Source organism: Caretta caretta, chromosome 1 (genome assembly GCF_965140235.1).
Source record: "Caretta caretta isolate rCarCar2 chromosome 1, rCarCar1.hap1, whole genome shotgun sequence".
NCBI lineage: Eukaryota > Metazoa > Chordata > Testudines > Cheloniidae > Caretta > Caretta caretta.
In genome coordinates, this window is record NC_134206.1 from 59,045,466 (window position 1) to 59,062,577 (window position 17,112).

Sequence of the window (17,112 nt, forward strand, 5' to 3'; positions counted from 1 at the left end):
AGCATTTATTATTCTACAACTAGAATATTCTGCAGTCCATTTTTAAACACTTCTAAAATGCAAACTTAAATTATCTAAACATGAACATCAAATTGGTGCCAACGGTTGCTAATTGAAGTCCAATTTGGCTATTAAACTCTACAAAGAAACTCAGAGCAACAAAATAAAATGTGAGTTGAAGGAGAAAGATGTTTGGGTTTTCTAATCAAGAGCTTTCATAACCAGAAAGTTCAAAAGTCCATGTAAGTAATGTAACCTTTCTGGAGGTAACTATAAAGCAGATTACAACTGTTCATTACAGGATGCACTTGGAAATGGAGAAATTAAAAAAATTCCAAAACAGAGACTAGAATATTTGAACACAAACTCTTTGTAGTCAGACAGTTGAACCTCTCCAATTCAACACTGCTATCACCAAGGTGTTAATTTCATACAATAACTAGGGAGTACAAGATAGGACCACAGTGTAGCCAGTGCTTTCTGCAACAGGACAATTTTTAGCACTTTTCTCTGAGGTGCAGAGAGTTAGTGACTATGCTAATTTCGGGCTGCTTCAAAGCCCACTGAAGTAACTGGAAGGTTTATCTTTGTTTTCATGGGCTTTGCATCATGCCTTTTCAGCCGTAGATCTTAAATTGCATCTTTACAAGATGGAGAGATTGAGGCACAGACAGCTAACATGACTTGCCCAAAGTCACCCAGCAGGCCACTGGCAGAGCCAGGAACAGAACACAGGCCTTCCAAACCGCAGTCCAGGGCTCTATGCACTAGGCCTTACTGCCTATACACTGACATCCTAGCTGAATAAAACACAGACCTAGAAATCAGGTGACCAGAGATCTGTTACTTCCTGAGTGATCTTTGACCAGTGATTTATGCAAAAACGGTTAGACTTGCGTGCCTGAGTGATGCATCTAAATCCATAGTTAGGCATTTACATATTGGTGCTTAATCTCATAGATGAGTTGGATTTCCATTAGTAAACTTATTTAGGTGCCTAAAATGTGGATCTAGGGAAGAGGTGGTCAAACTATGGCCTGCGGGCTGGATCAGGCCCATCAGGGGGCTGGATCCGGCCCATCAGGGGGCTGGATCCGGCCCACAGAATTGCTGCCCGTACCCGGACCCCTCCTGCAACCCAACCCCCTGCCGCACCCCAACCCATTGCCCTGAGACCCCTGCTGCACCCCAACCCCCTTCCCTGAGCCCCCTGGCTCACCCCTCCTGTACCTCAACCCCCTGCCCTGAGCCCCCAACCCCGCTGCACCCCACACCTCTCCTGCACCCCTCCCTGAACCCCAACCCCCTGCCCTGAGCCCCCTCCCACATTCCACACCCCCTCCTGCACCCCAACGCCCTGCCCTGAGCTCCATCATACACCCCACACCTCTACCCCTTGCCCCAAACCCCTTCCTGCACACCGCACCCCCTCCCTCACCCTGCACTCCCTCCCACATCCCAACCCCCTGCCCTACATTCATGGCCCTGCATGCAGTTTCCCCTCCCAGATGTGGCCCTTGGGCGAAAAAGTTTGCCCACCCCTATCTAGGGGCTTAACTTAAGGCACCCAAGTTTGGGGTTACATATTTGTGCCATAGTTTTCTTTTACTAAAAAAGTGACTTGATCATAGTCCATACTAAGAAGAGGAACTAACCACTGAGTAGAGAAGTAAAGTCAGGACTCCTAGGGCCTGAACCATTGAAGTCAATGCAAAGACTTCCATTTACTTCAGTGGGCTGTGGATCAGTCACCTAAGGCATAAGGAAGTGAAAACATAAAATATAACTATATATAATTGTCTTGCTTACAGTAAGCAAGACAACTGGGTGCTTTTAGCAACAACATGAAGTAAAATCTATGCTGTGACAAAGTTAACAGTGCACACATAGCCACAGTCTGCTCAATTCACCTTTCCAGCTCCAATATATTTAGAAATTGAAAACTGAGTATGCTTCTTGATTTAACAGGAGTCTCCAAGTGTGGACATTTAGCAGGTCATAAATGTGAGGAAGTAGAGCTCAACTGCTTCACTTCTATCAAGAAATCAGGGTAAAACTGTTTGGAGGGAAAGAGAAATTTGCTAGTAAGCCTTATCTGATGCATTTCGGATTTCTGTTTGCTAAGCCTCACATTGCAAAACCATGCCACACCCCTGTGAATAAGAAGTTCTTTAATATCTATCATCATTTACAATGGGAATAGACTATACACTATTTCCTAACCAAGCCATGGCTTAACAATTAGCTTGAGAAAATTGAATCAGTCACACATATGCACAAGGATTTCCTCTTCCAAGACTGTGAAATATGCATTTTTGGCACCAGAAAGAGACTAGCGTATCTAAACTGAGGGTCTCCTCGTGCCATCCTGTAAAGGAGTTCTCTTTAAAATTTACAAAGTATTTTAATAAGCAGAAATTTATTTTCATTGCATTAGGCAGTGCCTAGTAGGAATAATTACAGGAAGTACAAATAAGTGATTCACTTTACAAAATTACCAGAACCAGAGGTGTATAATTTATATTGTGGTAGAACCAAAAATGTATTAGGTGCTTCACAACCAGAGGAAAATGATTTCCTTGCCCCACAGAATGTACAATTTAAAAAAACAAAGACAAGTGAAAAGGAATACAACATACATGCACAGTGATCAAGGTGATAATAGGCATATCTTGTTAGAAATTTAGCTGTGTGATTTTGATTGTTAGGCTCACTAAATTCTCCTTCCCAATCCCACAACATATTGCTTTATTCTCCCCTCTACTTTCCCCCTCCCCGCCCCCAGTAACCCCCAGATTCAATTCCATTGTCTTTATAATCTTCCCTTCACATAAATTAAGTTCTCATAGGAAAAATAAATAAAATATTTCCCAATGACTTTCTCTGACTTCAAAAAGTGCTGCTCACATGAGGAAAGTTATGCATCTGCTGAAGTGTTTAGAGAATTAAGATCTAAAACTGCTTAATCAGCTAGTCTGTTTCTTGATAAGCATTATGCATCATCACAAGGAAGGATACTTTTTACAAAATTACATCTTTAAGAAAATTTCAGAGGTAGCCATTAAGAATTTCAGAATGTATATAATTTTACTAACATAGAAAATGAAATGTTTAGATGTGGGAGTTATTCCGCCAGCCCAAAAACCTTTCATAACTAAAAAGAAACAAAAAGATTTTGCACTGAATTTGTCAAACAACTAAAAAAAAATTAAAAGCACTTTTGATGACAAGGGACTTTTTCCTGCTACATAAAGAGTTAATAGCAGACTGCTCCACCATTCTGAGCATTTGCATGACTCCGAGGTATATTCCCTGCAGACACATTATCTGATTAAAGAAAGGCAAACAAACTGAATTGAAACCATTCTTTCTTTAAGTCCAGCCTCTTCTTCCTGTGATGTCATATTACAAATTGACTGAGCTCTTTTTTCCTCCCCCTCTCTCTTCAGAATAAGCAAGGCTTACTATACACTCAGCATCTGAGGAGGAGATCTAAATTCGGCAAGAACAAACACGCTTTGGAATTTTATTTCTGAATTTCTAAGCAGCCTGCTTTCCGCCCTGTGGGGTTAGCGTGCAGGCAAGTTGAAAAGCTTGTTTTACGGGAAGGCGGCAGTGAAAGAGGTGGAAACTCCTACGTCTTACAGAGACCAGGAAATCTTTTCCTAAGTAACCTCAGTTACACACTCTCAGTTAAACAACTTTGGAAAATCTGCATTTAAAGTACTTCTCTACTTTTTGACTTGCAGTTGAACATAAAGTAGCAAGTTCTGTATCAACTTCATTAACACCTGGGAAAACAAGAGCGTGGAATTAAATGTAAGGATGACCTCATCTGTTGCTTGTAAGACTATGCTTATTATCGCCCAGGACTGGATGTGTGACTATTGTGGCATTTGGAAGAAAAGAATAATCTCCTGGTGATTCCCAAGGTAGTATCTTCCTACTGCAACGTTCATGTTTCACCTTGGAAGTTTTAAAGTAAAATGGAAAACTTATGAAATCACTCACAGACCAAATTCATCTGCAAACTACCCAGAGATTTTAAAGGAGTTACAGCAGAAGGGCTGCTAACGAAAGGAATTCAGCATTGTAAATTTAAATTGCCCTTATAATGGTAAGCTCTAATTGTTCCACTGAGGACTCCTTTAAGTATATTTTATATGGATGTACGTTTAGCATGGTGTTTGTCCTTGGTCTAATATCAAATTGCGTTGCTATATACATTTTTACATTCACATTAAAAATGCGAAATGAAACAACTACTTACATGCTTAATTTAGCAATATCTGATCTACTTTTTGTATTTACATTACCCTTCAGGATTTATTACTTTGCAATAAGAAACTGGCCATTTGGAGATATACTTTGCAAGATTTCTGTCACAATGTTTTATACAAACATGTATGGAAGCATTTTCTTCTTGACTTGTATAAGCGTCGATCGCTTTTTAGCCATAGTGCACCCATTTTGGTCTAAGACTCTTAGAACCAAAAGAAATGCAAAAATTGTCTGTGTTGCAGTATGGATAACTGTACTAGCAGGAAGCATGCCAGCAAGCTTTTTTCAGTCTACCACCACCCGAAATAACACTGAATATGAACAAAACACATGTTTTGAAAACTTTCCGGATACCACCTGGAAAACTTATATATCAAGGATTGTTATCTTCATTGAAATTGTGGGATTTTTTATTCCACTGTTCTTAAATGTGACCTGTTCTACGATGGTTTTAAGGACTTTGAATAAACCAGTTACATTAAGTCGGAACAAGCTAAGCAAAAAAAAGGTACTCAAAATGATTTTTGTCCATTTGGTGATATTCTGTTTCTGTTTTGTGCCATATAATGTTACCCTAATACTTTATTCTCTAATGAGAACACAAATATGGATTAATTGTTCATTAGTAACTGCTGTAAGGACTATGTATCCTATCACTCTATGCATTGCAGTTTCAAATTGTTGTTTTGACCCTATAATATACTATTTTACATCAGACACTATTAAAAACTCAATAAAAAAGAACAGATCAGCTAGAACACGCGATTCCAGATCCACTGAAACTCAGGTTGCTGAAAATTTTATTCAACACAGCCTCCAGACTTTAAAAGCTAAAATATTTGACAATGAATCTACAATATAAACTGAAAGAAAATACTGGGACTGAAATGCACCTTTCTTCAGCTGTTAAAATGTTTTCTTGTACACTGAATAAACTTTCTTCACCTTAGAAAACTGTTTATATCATGATTAAAAATAGGAAAAAGTTAAATGTCAATTGTAAACATAGTTTATAGAAAAATGTAATTACTGCAAGAATTACAAATATTTTAATAGTTGTCAAAGTTTTATCTCTTCTGCCTTTATGTCACAGATTCCATGACCTGTTATATAGAACATGCTGTGTCTCCTTACAATTTTGAACCACACAAAAATAAACTGATGTTTGGAAACCTAAGCTGATACTAACAAGGTCCAAAAGTGTTTTACAATTCAACATATTATGAAGTTGGAAGACTAGGTCTTCTCATTGTTTGTGTTAACAGGTTAAAACAATTTAAATTAAAAAATTAAATTGTGAATACATTTTAGGCTGCAACTATTTTGTTTAGGTGTTAATTTCTTAATGTCTGGATTCTTCAAAGCATTGATCAAGTTATTGCAACTCTGGTGTCAGTTCCACACCCACCATCTTTCGTAGGATTTGTTTGCAAAAGTTAAGCTACTCCTTTGTAAAAATAAATTTACAGATGGATTAAAAAGTATGTAAAGTTACTGAAACAAGATGTCAGTTATTTAAATATTGCTGACAAAACAAACTCAAAGCTGTTTCTAAGAAAGTATAGCAAATAAGACTAAAAGACTAAATTCTTTAAATAAGTGTTCTGTTTGGGTTGTAAAAAGAAAAGGAGTACTTGTGACACCTTAGAGACTAACCAATTTATTTGAGCATAAGGTTTCGTGAGCTACAGCTCACTTCATTGGATGCATACTGTGGAAAGTATGAGCTGTAGCTCACAAAAGCTTATGCTCAAATAAATTGGTTAGTCTCTAAGGTGCCACACGTACTCCTTTTCTATTTACGAATACAGACTAACACAGCTGTTACTCTGAAACCTGTTTGGGTTGTGTACTTTAACTTCAAAAGTGCTTCTTTGTTATTGAAAAAACATTGAGTATTCCTCACATGAACAAAGATATCCTGGGTGACACATTAAATATTCTTTTCCAAGAAGACAAGAAATGGCAGTTAGCTGTTTATTGTAAAGTACCCTCTCCTAGATGTTCTGTACGTCACATAAGCACCATAATTTTGATGTCTACATGTTTTAATGTGAGCTTCTTATGTGAGATAATAAAAATATTTATTTATTTGAGGTGCCTGAAAGCTGCTGCAATAAATCCAGGAATTTTTAAGAATTAAGAGCTTATATGAAGCAAGATGCAACTTTGATTCATCTTTACAAGTAAGCAAGCAATACCCAATAGAAGCATGTTTAAAAGTGGCATGTGTTTCATACATTCTTCAGCAGCCGGAGTACTGCGCTTACCATGCTCAGAATTTGTTTACCTTTACTGTAAAATAATACATATTTAAAAAGTTAAAGAAGTGTCAAGTGGTAGTTTCTTCCAAAGATGATTAAGTCTGGAATAAAAATTGAACTAAAGTATACTTGTGTTCTGGATTTCTCTGTTCAGTTATAATATGCAGATATGTTACTAGCAATTCAAGCACTCTTACATCTGGGCAATCTGAAGAAAGGTGAATTCATGTTACAGAAAGCGTGTATTGCACTTGCAATTTGATGTTCAAGTATATTGTCCAATTGTGTCTATCACTCTATGCAAGTTTTATTCAGATTTCACTTTAGGTTAGAAATACATATTGGTTACTGTTATTGAAAATGTACATTTGTGCTACTTGAAGAGCTTATCTTACCAGAATTTGATTCTGAACGACTTTGGCAGCCTAACCATACAGCAATATTACTATCCCACAGTCATATAGAAAGGAAAACCCAAGGTACCACAAACTGAAGTAAATACTACAAATGTGGTATAGAATTCAGTGGATAACGGTCTGGGTAATCCTCCATGATGACAGGAATGTTTGAATGTATTCTCACAAGAAAAGTTTGCCATAAACATAAATGCTAAAGATGAGTTTACAAAATGAAATGGGGGATCCAGGGACAAATAAAAGAGAAATACTAATACTGTAACAAATACAATCAGAACTAGTATGTTACCATTGACATTAACTCTAACTCCTAAAAAGCACAGTATAATATACAGTTTGATAGTAAATTCTTATTTACAGCAGAGCTTGACTGCAAAACAAAATTTTAAAACTTGTGCCTTACAGTACAGGCACAGTGTACATCTAATGCTATAAAAAGATCTCAACTGGTAACCTTGAAATCTTTCTTTGGTTCACACCAGACTTTAGAAAAAGATAAAACCCAGAAAGTTATTGGAATATATCTGTTTGCAGTGTTGTAGCCATGATGGTCCCAGGATACGAGACACACAAGGTGGGTTAAACAGTATCTTTTACTGGGCCAACTTATATTCACCAACAGAAGCTGGTCCAGTCAAAGATATTACCTCAACCACCTTGCTTTAGAAATTCATCTAACAGTTTTACATATGCTACTCAGATTAATAAAGTCACTGGCAAATCTGTACAGTTAAAACTAGTAATACATCTTGTTTCATTGCAGCGATTCAAAGAGCTTTTTAACCTAATGATATAATATTGGCACCTTTAAAATAGCATTTAAAGTATAATTTAACTGAAATTTATAATCAGTTATACTTATGAAGAACAATAATCTAAATCACTTATTTCACTTTAGCTTGTAAACTCAGATTTGTTTTAGTTGTTCTAAGTTACTGTTACTGGCAACATTACTGTTTGCCTACTAGCAGTTTCATGGATAATTTTCAAAAAGTTAGTTCCTCATTGTACAAGCACACATAAAAACGAACAAAGATAGAGGAGTAAAATTTAAAATTACTTGTCAGTGCAGCAGCTTTGTTACATTTTTTAACTGAAAGGCCTTTAATTTTGTCTTTTTCTTGCTCCCCTCACAAGATGCTTAGAATGATGTTCTGAGAGTCTCATTATTGGTGTGTGCGTATATGCACACACTCACCAGCCTGTCATCAGTCACCATCCTTCTACCAACAGAAAATGGTGGCCTAGGTTCTCAGCTAGGCAAAGCTACTCAACTAACCAGAAGGTTAATTGTGGTATGACACACCTACATCACAGAAGTTAAGCACAATGAACAAACTCCCAATTCCTCCCAGAATGTGGTAGGATGAAGTAGGGTAGCTTTTTCGAAGATTACATAAATACAGAATCATTGGCCCAGAGGCCAGAACAGGCTGAGAAGATAAAATTGCACATAAGGGTACTGCCCTTTAAAACAGTTTCCAAGGTATCATTTAAAAAACAAAGCCAAATGCTAAGAGTGTATCTACACTGCAATCAGAAGCGTGACTGCAACATGTGTGGACATACCCAAGCTAGCTTTGATCTAGCTAACTCAAACAACAATAGCAGTGAAGCAATGGCAGCACTAGTTGCACAACCCTGCCCAGGACCCAAGGTCTGTACTCCAGGTACAACGAGCTGTACAACTCCAACCAGGACTCTGAGTATATATGGGAGCAGCCAGCAACTCAGGCTTCACTGCTATTGTTATCCAAGCTAGCTGGATCTAAGAGTACTGCAGTCACGTCTCTGACTGCAGTGTACACATACCCTAACTGTAGTTTCTCCCACATTGTACTCAGGGTTTTCACTGCAGCATGGTCTAAGCCAGTGTTTCTCAAATGCAGCCCCAGCGGATTCTTCTGCAGCCACAACAGTTCCTGGCCCAGGAGTCCAGGGTGGAAATGGCCAGAGAGGAACAGCAGCCCTTCCCTGCTGTGACCAGCTGTTGCTCCTGGATCCGCTGCCTTGGTGTTTGCTGGTGTCACCAGCAGGGGATCGGTGCCCTGCACTGCACAGCCTCCTGGGGGCTTGGGGCACTGCTCTGCAGGCACGTGTGCACAGCACAGGAAGAAACTTGGACTCCACAGGCAGCTGAATGAATTCCCAACCCACCTTCTTGGGGGTGGTGAGCCTTTGGAGCTTCAGCCGCAGGGCTCTGGCTCTCGGCTTCAACCCCAGGACATTGGGGCTTCAGAAGGACCAGCCTTATAGGTGGACGACCACCCGGGGCTCTATGGTCAAGAGGCAAGGAGTGTGGTGGGCCTGGGGTGTGAGGCCATAGAAGGTAGCTCAGCACAATGGGGGTGGGGAACGAAGCAGGGTCCGGCAGCAATATGGGGATGGGGAGCCCAGTGAGGAACGGGGCAGGCAGCAGGGCCTGGAGGGATGTTTCTATTGTGTGTTTACGTCCAGTAAAGAATAGAGACAACCGTACATTATTTTTATTATTGAGTCTGCAAAAAAACCCTACATAAATAAATTACGATTTGGACGTGTATATATGCATATTTGTTTTTTCTAAAAGTTAATTATTTTAGAAAAAAATTGTCAGAATGGCCACCACCAAGAATTGCTGGCCACACTCTGAGGCCACCAAAAAATTTGTTGCGAGAGCCCCAGGTCTAAGCACAGGACTAGGAGCTCTTGAGTTCCAGTCCTGACCCTGGCACCAAGTTCCCTCTGTGTCCCCGAGGCGAGATTCTTAGGCAAAAATTTTTAAACCAGCGTGCATAAAAGTTAGTTTACCAAAACCATGATTAGGCACCTAAATACAGTTACCTGACTTTTAGAAGTGCTGAGCACCTGCAGCTCCCATTTGAGAGTGCTCAGCAATCGTTAAAATTTAGACACCTAAGCAGAGATTTAGGCCATGTCTACCCTAGTAAGCTTACAGTCACTTTAACTTCATATCAATGCCTTCACTTGATTGTCTTAAAAATCTGTGCATTGGACTAGAAACAAGAAAATATTCATTTTTGTTACACGTGCTTCACAAGGGGCAAGAAAATCTTTAGCTCTGGCCATAATTTAAACTTTAAGAAAATAATATTAGACTCCACAGTCATTTCGCAAGGAAGAAACATTAGCTTTCTAGGTATTGTAAGAATGAGAATAGTAATAAAGAAAGTATTGCGTGTGTATAGATATAGATAAAGTATATATTATTTAGATCTCAGTTGAGGAGAAATCTACCGTCAGCAGAATTAACATCTCAAACACACTTAGACTAAGTGCAGATTTATACGAATGTTGGCCAAAGTTTTCAAAAATAGGAGCCTCAAGTTAGGCTTTTAAGTCTATATTTAGGCACCAATGAGGGGGATTGCCAAAAGTTGCTATTTTTGAAAATGTTCCCATTGCTTTTCAAGGGTCTGTAGGATCACTTTTATAGCGTAATGAATGCCAAACCTCACAGCGGCCAAAATGTAGCAGGGAAGAACAGAGGAAGTTGCTCATATGCAGCCTTAACTTGTTAAAGTGGTGTCATTATGGTCAGATTTGTGAATAAAAACCAATAGTTAGCTAAGACACCTGCTTCCTGGGCTAATTCAGAGTCAGATGCTCTCTTTAGTGACAAAGGTAAGTTTTAAATTACTTTACTCCTAGGAGCACAGCCAAAAAGCTAAGACAGTACTAGACACTATTCTGGCTCATACATCTATCAAACGTACACTGAATGAAGAATCTTTTCCAGTGATTATTTGTGATCCAGAGATAAATCAACTTGAGTTTCAGATTCCAAGCTGAATTTGCAGGACAAGGAGTTAGAAAAACATTTTTTATTTGTAAACAAACAAGCTTATATGGACTAATTAAAAGGCAATAGATAGAGAAGCTCACAAGGGCATTTTAAGAGTTATTTTTCAATGTTTAAAAGGCACTTTAGAAGTTAAAGCAAGGCTTATACCCGGGTCTATTTGACCCCACCCTTTCCCATTCAGGTAAGATTATATAGTGGTTTTGCGATGAAGGAAATCCTTCAGAAATAAAGAAATATTTTTCACTTGTGACCTAAACCTGCAGATTGGCTAGTTTGGGCTTTTCAAAAGCACCTAAGTGATTTGGGACTAAAACCCCAGCAAAAGTCAATAAAACATTTATGCCTTATGTTACCTTTGAAAATCCCACCACCATATTGTATTAACCCACTCTGTCATCTTGACCTGAAAATTATTTTCTATCGTCATTTTACAGCTGAAAGTTAATTTGTTCATTGAATTCCCAACAGTCAATATATCTTAAGGTCTATACACCTCACTAGATCTGCAAATTTGGAGAAGTTCTAATTTTGTTAGGTCTAATCATTTGTACCCTAGGGTACTAGCATTTGAGTGTTGGGATAGAAATCTAAGGGGGACGCTCTCCCCACATTTAAAAAGCCAAGACCAATAGAAATGTTTCTGTAGTTGATTTAGAATGAAATGGAAACTGTTGTTTAGAAGTTATTAGCACATCTGTGCTGAGTTTGCTACCCACAAAAATTACAGCACTGAGAATCTGAAGTAAAAATAAGAAATAAATTTGAGAGCAAATTAATTTTGCTTGAAAATCAATTAAACTTCTTTTAAATTTCGCTTTAGCAGTCTAAGGTTTGGTTAGAAGCAAAGATCAGTACAATGATTTGGTTTGAGTTTGATTTTTATCTTGACAATATCCCTTTGATATTTCAAATTGTATGTACGGGGGATTTTAAATGCTTCTCAGCTGAAGACAAGATAATGTATATGTGAGTGGTATGAAGGCTGCCTGCCAATTAACTTCAACCACACCTTCCCTTACCTTTCTCTGTAGGATCAGTAAACTTTTGTAACATGTTCAATGTAGTACATCAAACATGGATGAAACTTTGAGAACAGAGCCCTGTCCGCAAAGGGATATTTTTGGAGAGATTGGACAGCCTCCTTTCCATTTCAGACATACGACCTTAGTAACAAATAACACAGAATGAGGACGTTCAGAATTCTAATCCATGCTTTGACACTGAAACCCTCTGTGGCTTCAAACTAGTAATTTCACCTCTTTTTTTTTTTGCAGCTCCCCTTCTATAATGGGGATTTATAGATAGAACTGGTCAAAAAATTTCCATCAGAACTGTGACAGAAAATTGAGTTTTTGCCCAAATAAAATATTCTGCAGAAAATATCTGCTTTACTCAAAGATTTGATTTTTGTTGTTGGAAAACTGAAAAGCCAAAACCTGAATGGTTTTTAATTTTACATAGGGGAAAAACAAAAAAAACATTTTCTGGCCAGCTCTGATATGCATCTACACACCTCACACAGCCATGAGGAGGATTAGATATGTTAAGTACTTTGAACATGAAAATCTCTGTCATGGCGTGGCCACCACATACAGGACTGGAAGGGGTTAAGATGGCCAGGTGAACCAATTAACTCCATAGGCTGCACCTGGAGAAAAAGCAAGGGAGCAGGGAATTGATTGGAAGCAGGCTCAGGTGGAGGGGCCTGCAGAAAGCCCAGGAGCTGAGCACAAAAGGGGACTGCTGGGAAAGTCTACAGACACTCCCTGGGAGAAGGGGAGGTGCACTTGGGCTGGCCAATCCAGAGAGGGAGGAGGCCAAGTATGTAGGACAGGGCTCAGGGAAAAGCAGTAAGGTCTAGAAGGGAACAGACCTTGACTGCTGGCTAGAGGGTCCATGAGCCAGACCCTGGAGTAGAGGGCAGGCCCGGGTTTCCCTGCCAGCCACTGAGGGAGTGGTACTATGAGGCAATGAATCGGAAGACTGCCTGGGACTGCTGAAGGAAGATTTTGTTACCCCAGAAGAGGAATAGTGTGACCTGGCTGGAAGGTTCAGTCATGAAAAGGCCGCAGCAGCTCCTGGAGCAAGAGAGGGGCCTCAAATCCAGAGAGAGGCAGGGAGATGGTGTGCAACTGAGGGAAGGGGCTATTCCCCAGAACGGCGAGGAAAAGGCACCATACCTAACGGTGAGTGGACCACCCCATCTCCATCACACTCTGCCACAACTAACATAGAAGAGAGACTTCTAGAGCATACTTTCCAAAGTTTTACATGAAGAATGAGTTCTTTAAAGGCACCCTTTTCCACAAACTCTTAATTTTAATTTCTCTTTTTACAATGAACTGCTAAGTCTGAATAAAAAAATTCCTTCCTGGTAAATTCGAGTCACAGCAGTCTCTGATAATTACCTCCACTCTCTTGGGAATACAATGCTAACTCCATTTCACATGCAGCAGTTGCTATCCTCCAGTGGAAAAAATGCAACATTGAGCCTACTGGATCCATACCTTACAGTATTTTATTTGTTTTTGGCAGGGACTCTTTTCCTAATGTAAAAGTATCTATTACTCTAGATCAGTGGTTCTCAACTTATTTACCACTGTGGGCTGCATCCAATACTACCTGTCTGGCCCCAAGGATGTCACATGGGCTGCAGCTGTGTGCTGATTGGGCTGCAGGTTGAGATCCACAGCTCTAAATTTACACCAAAAAGAGTGAGCAATTCCAGGCCCGTGAGTGTGTCAAGAGCTACTGAAATATGAAGAGTCACAGCTCCTGTGATCCTGTAATAAAAAATGAATTTTGTTTGCCTTAAATTGTAAGTACCTTCAGCTATAACAAGTACTGCAGTTCTGATGCTTTATTTTTCTAAAAACGAAGAAAACAGTGACTGCAGTGCAGATATCTGCTAGCTGTAACAGCAGTATGTTGTAGACCTTGTTATTCCAGTGTAGCGGGGCTTCGCAATAAAAAGAGAGTAATGGTGGCAAAGACCGAGTGTGGAAGCCTCTCCACTCCAACGTCTGAAGATGAGGAACAGCTTTGATTATATGGCTCAAAGCTGTTCAGAATGTCTGTTTATTGTGGTCAGAAGGATTTTTTGTTTTTTTAAACTACTTTTCATTTTGTAACATTTAGAAATGCAAGATTTAGTTTAATAATATAACCATTACCAGTGTGGGATGATGATAAGTGGACTTGCACAAATAAAATTTTACACTCTGACTCTCCTCCACTGAAAGGGGGGAACGACGGATCTACCATCTTACACAGGGATTTTTGTTTAGAAATATTTATCTAAGGAGGACACTTTACTTACATGTAAATCTAATGCAAATTGTTGAAATTTTCATTTCTTAAAGTTATAAAAACAATAGAGAATTTAAGAATTCTGTTAGCTGAAATAGTTTAAAGTAGCAAACAATGGAGGTGGCTGGACACAAAGGGGGGAAATATGCTTCATCTTTTATTATGATGCATCTTTTAAAATTATGATGAAACAAATTCTCCTCAGTGGAATGTGTCCTACTCCAGAATTATTTTCCAGACTGGGTAACCCAACTATTCACTGCCCCATATTCAGGGAGGAATCTAAAGACTCAATTTAGCCCATAATACTTTACATTTAATGTATATTATGGGTATCAAACGCTGGTTCTAAATTTAATATCCTCCTAAAGCAGCTGATTAAATGTTCGTTCAGCACAACAGGATTTTTGTTTTCCTCTCAAATATAATTTAAGTGTTCCTTTAAAGCTTCCCTGGTACTGTACAAAGGAATTATATTGTGATGGAACTGCACAATTTTCAGAGTATTGTGAGCAACCACAGTACTGCATTTTGTTGTTATCAGCCCACAGACATGCCTACTGTAAGCTTTAAAAAAAACACAGAGGCAAAGTTTCATATGCTGTTAACACTGCTGATATTTACATGAGTGGGGTAGGAATTGTAGTCTCTCTTCCTTCGGATCAGACATGTGAGGGAAGCTACAGGAAATACCAAGTGGTGTTCAAGCTATTCAGAGTGGGGGATGGAGGAAGGGAGAAAAAAATGAATAGCTGAAATAAACACTGAAAATTTGTGGTTATGATTACTTTCCATGTGTAATAAATTATTAGAAACAATGTATATAGAGAGCCTCCCATAATGGGGTCCTGATCCCTAACTGGGGGCCTCTGGGCACTACCACAATATTTTAAAATAATAAAACATTTGGTATTTTTAACTATATATTTATAAGCTTAATTGGCACAAAAAGGATAAGTAATTCATATAACCAAGAACGAAAAAATATAAGCAATTTCAAAACAATTATCCAAAGGTTGCCACAACATACATTGAAACAATCATGCCTATACATGAAATACCATTAGTTATTCACTTAATAGAGTAAACACAGCAATGCCACTGTGTGGTCTACAAATTTTGCAACACATGCACTTTATGACTATGGCATTACATATCTGTGTACCCAGGGAAAGAAAGAAAATACTCATCAAGAAGGAAACCCAAATTCAAGCAACAAGCAGTAACATTTCAGTTGGACAATCAGGTACTGCATTCCCACTGAATAGAGCTTGTCAGAAATTTTCTGACAATGGTTTTCCATTGGGAACTGCAAATTTGCTGAAAGCTAAATATTTTGTGGAAACATGCCAATTTTGACTAACCTTCCAGTTGAACACAGGCCACATTCGAAACTTGCCTGCGAGCTCACCTGCTCAACTCCTCAGCAGCCCACCAAAAGGACTGATGTGGAGTTGGGAGCCCAGGGCATCAGACTTCTGGGGCAACTCCTGCAGCCTGGGGAGCCAGCTGGCCTGTCAGTTAAGCAGTTCAGTAAGCTGGCTGGCTCAGGAATCTGGAAGATGTGGGGTCACCAAGCTGTCCCGAAGCTAAGGACCCTGGAAACCCTGGCAGCTACTGACAAACGGATATTCTTGTCAGAGACATGGTGCGTGAGGTAATCTCTTTTATTGGATCAGTTTCTGTTAATTTAAGAGCCAAGCTTTTGAGCTACACAGAGCTGGTCTACTTCAGACCTAGTCTCTCGAATACCCTGAGACCAACATGGCAACAACAATGCAAACAGTTCTTGTCAGTTTCACTGCTGTTATTCCACTCAGGAGCTGCTAGGGAACCTGGGGAACACACTGATTTAGAGAACGTTTTGGTGTTTTCAAAATGAAAATTTTACAAAAGTTCCATTTGCAGGAAATTCTGAAAATATCTGTTTCCATTCTGAATCAGAACAGACCAAATTTCAAAATGGTGAAATTTCCTCTGGAAATTCTGACCAGCTATCACCTTGAGTGCTAGAAAAGAATGAATATGGATGAATAAAGAGCATACTAAAAAAAAAGTTAATTTGGACTCCTGCCTTGCTGACTAGTGGGAATTTCTTTTTGACTTCCACAGGAAAGTAAAGCACAAAATGGCTCAAATCACAATGCACCAATAAATAGTGAGTGTCATATAACCTCTGACAGTTATTTGGGGCTGTGGTTCAGATCTATCAGGTAAAACTTTTAATAAACCCTGCATAACTCCACTGGATTTAACAGTTTCATTACATAACCTGTGTAATTGAGCATAATTTCACCCAGAGGAGCTGCACTGATATCACCCAATAGAATGTGGTCCAGGTGTTATTTGACTTTCATATTTAAAGAGATACCCTAAGTTTGATGTGATTATGTCTACACTGGCAAGTTTCTGTGCCACAAATTATACCACTTTTATTAAAACGCTGGAATTAAACCGTTGTTGCGTGTCCACACTGTGCTCCTTGGTACGCTGGAGTGCATCCACATTAGCAGCTCTTGCAACAGCAAAGATAGCAGTGCATTGTGGTAGCTATCCCACTATACAACTGGCGACAGGGTGCTTTGGGAAAGGTTTGCAATACCTCATGGGGACGGCACAGTATCACATGATGCAGGTTTCCCAATCCAATTGTTCCATGGGCAGCCTACTACATTGCCAGCTGCTTTTCAACTGGTGAGTGAGAGAGAGAGGGTGTGTGTGTGTACTGGGGGGGGGGGGAGAGAGAGTATGTTTTGTGGGACAGAGAGTGTGTCAGCATGCTGGCTGTCTTGTAAATTCACGCAGCGGCAGGAAGCAACCAGTTCTGAAGCAGGCGGAAACCCCAACATCAGCCCCCACCTCTCTCCCTGGGCTCTCTGCACAGCAATCACACTCACACTCTCTCTTTGTGTGTTCAACAGCATGAGCATTCCACATTAATGGTTTGCTTTGTGTCCCAGAGCAGATCAGCACAGCACACAATGACGGTTAGAAAAGGTCCTTTGAAAGGGGAGGGTCACATGTCTCCAGGTGAGCC

The 17,112-nt window shown here is 39.4% G+C and overlaps 2 protein-coding genes across 6 annotated transcripts in view; one reads left to right on the top strand and one right to left on the bottom strand.

Moving 5' to 3' along the window:
* Positions 1-17,112, bottom strand: part of RB1 (RB transcriptional corepressor 1) — a 177,415-nt gene that overhangs the window by 69,631 nt on the left and 90,672 nt on the right. The window lies entirely within an intron of this gene.
* LPAR6 (lysophosphatidic acid receptor 6) lies at positions 3,163-6,668 on the top strand. The gene has a single exon (XM_075128461.1). It carries the CDS (start codon positions 4,115-4,117, stop codon positions 5,141-5,143), a length of 1,029 nt encoding a protein of 342 aa, XP_074984562.1. The 5' UTR covers positions 3,163-4,114; the 3' UTR covers positions 5,144-6,668.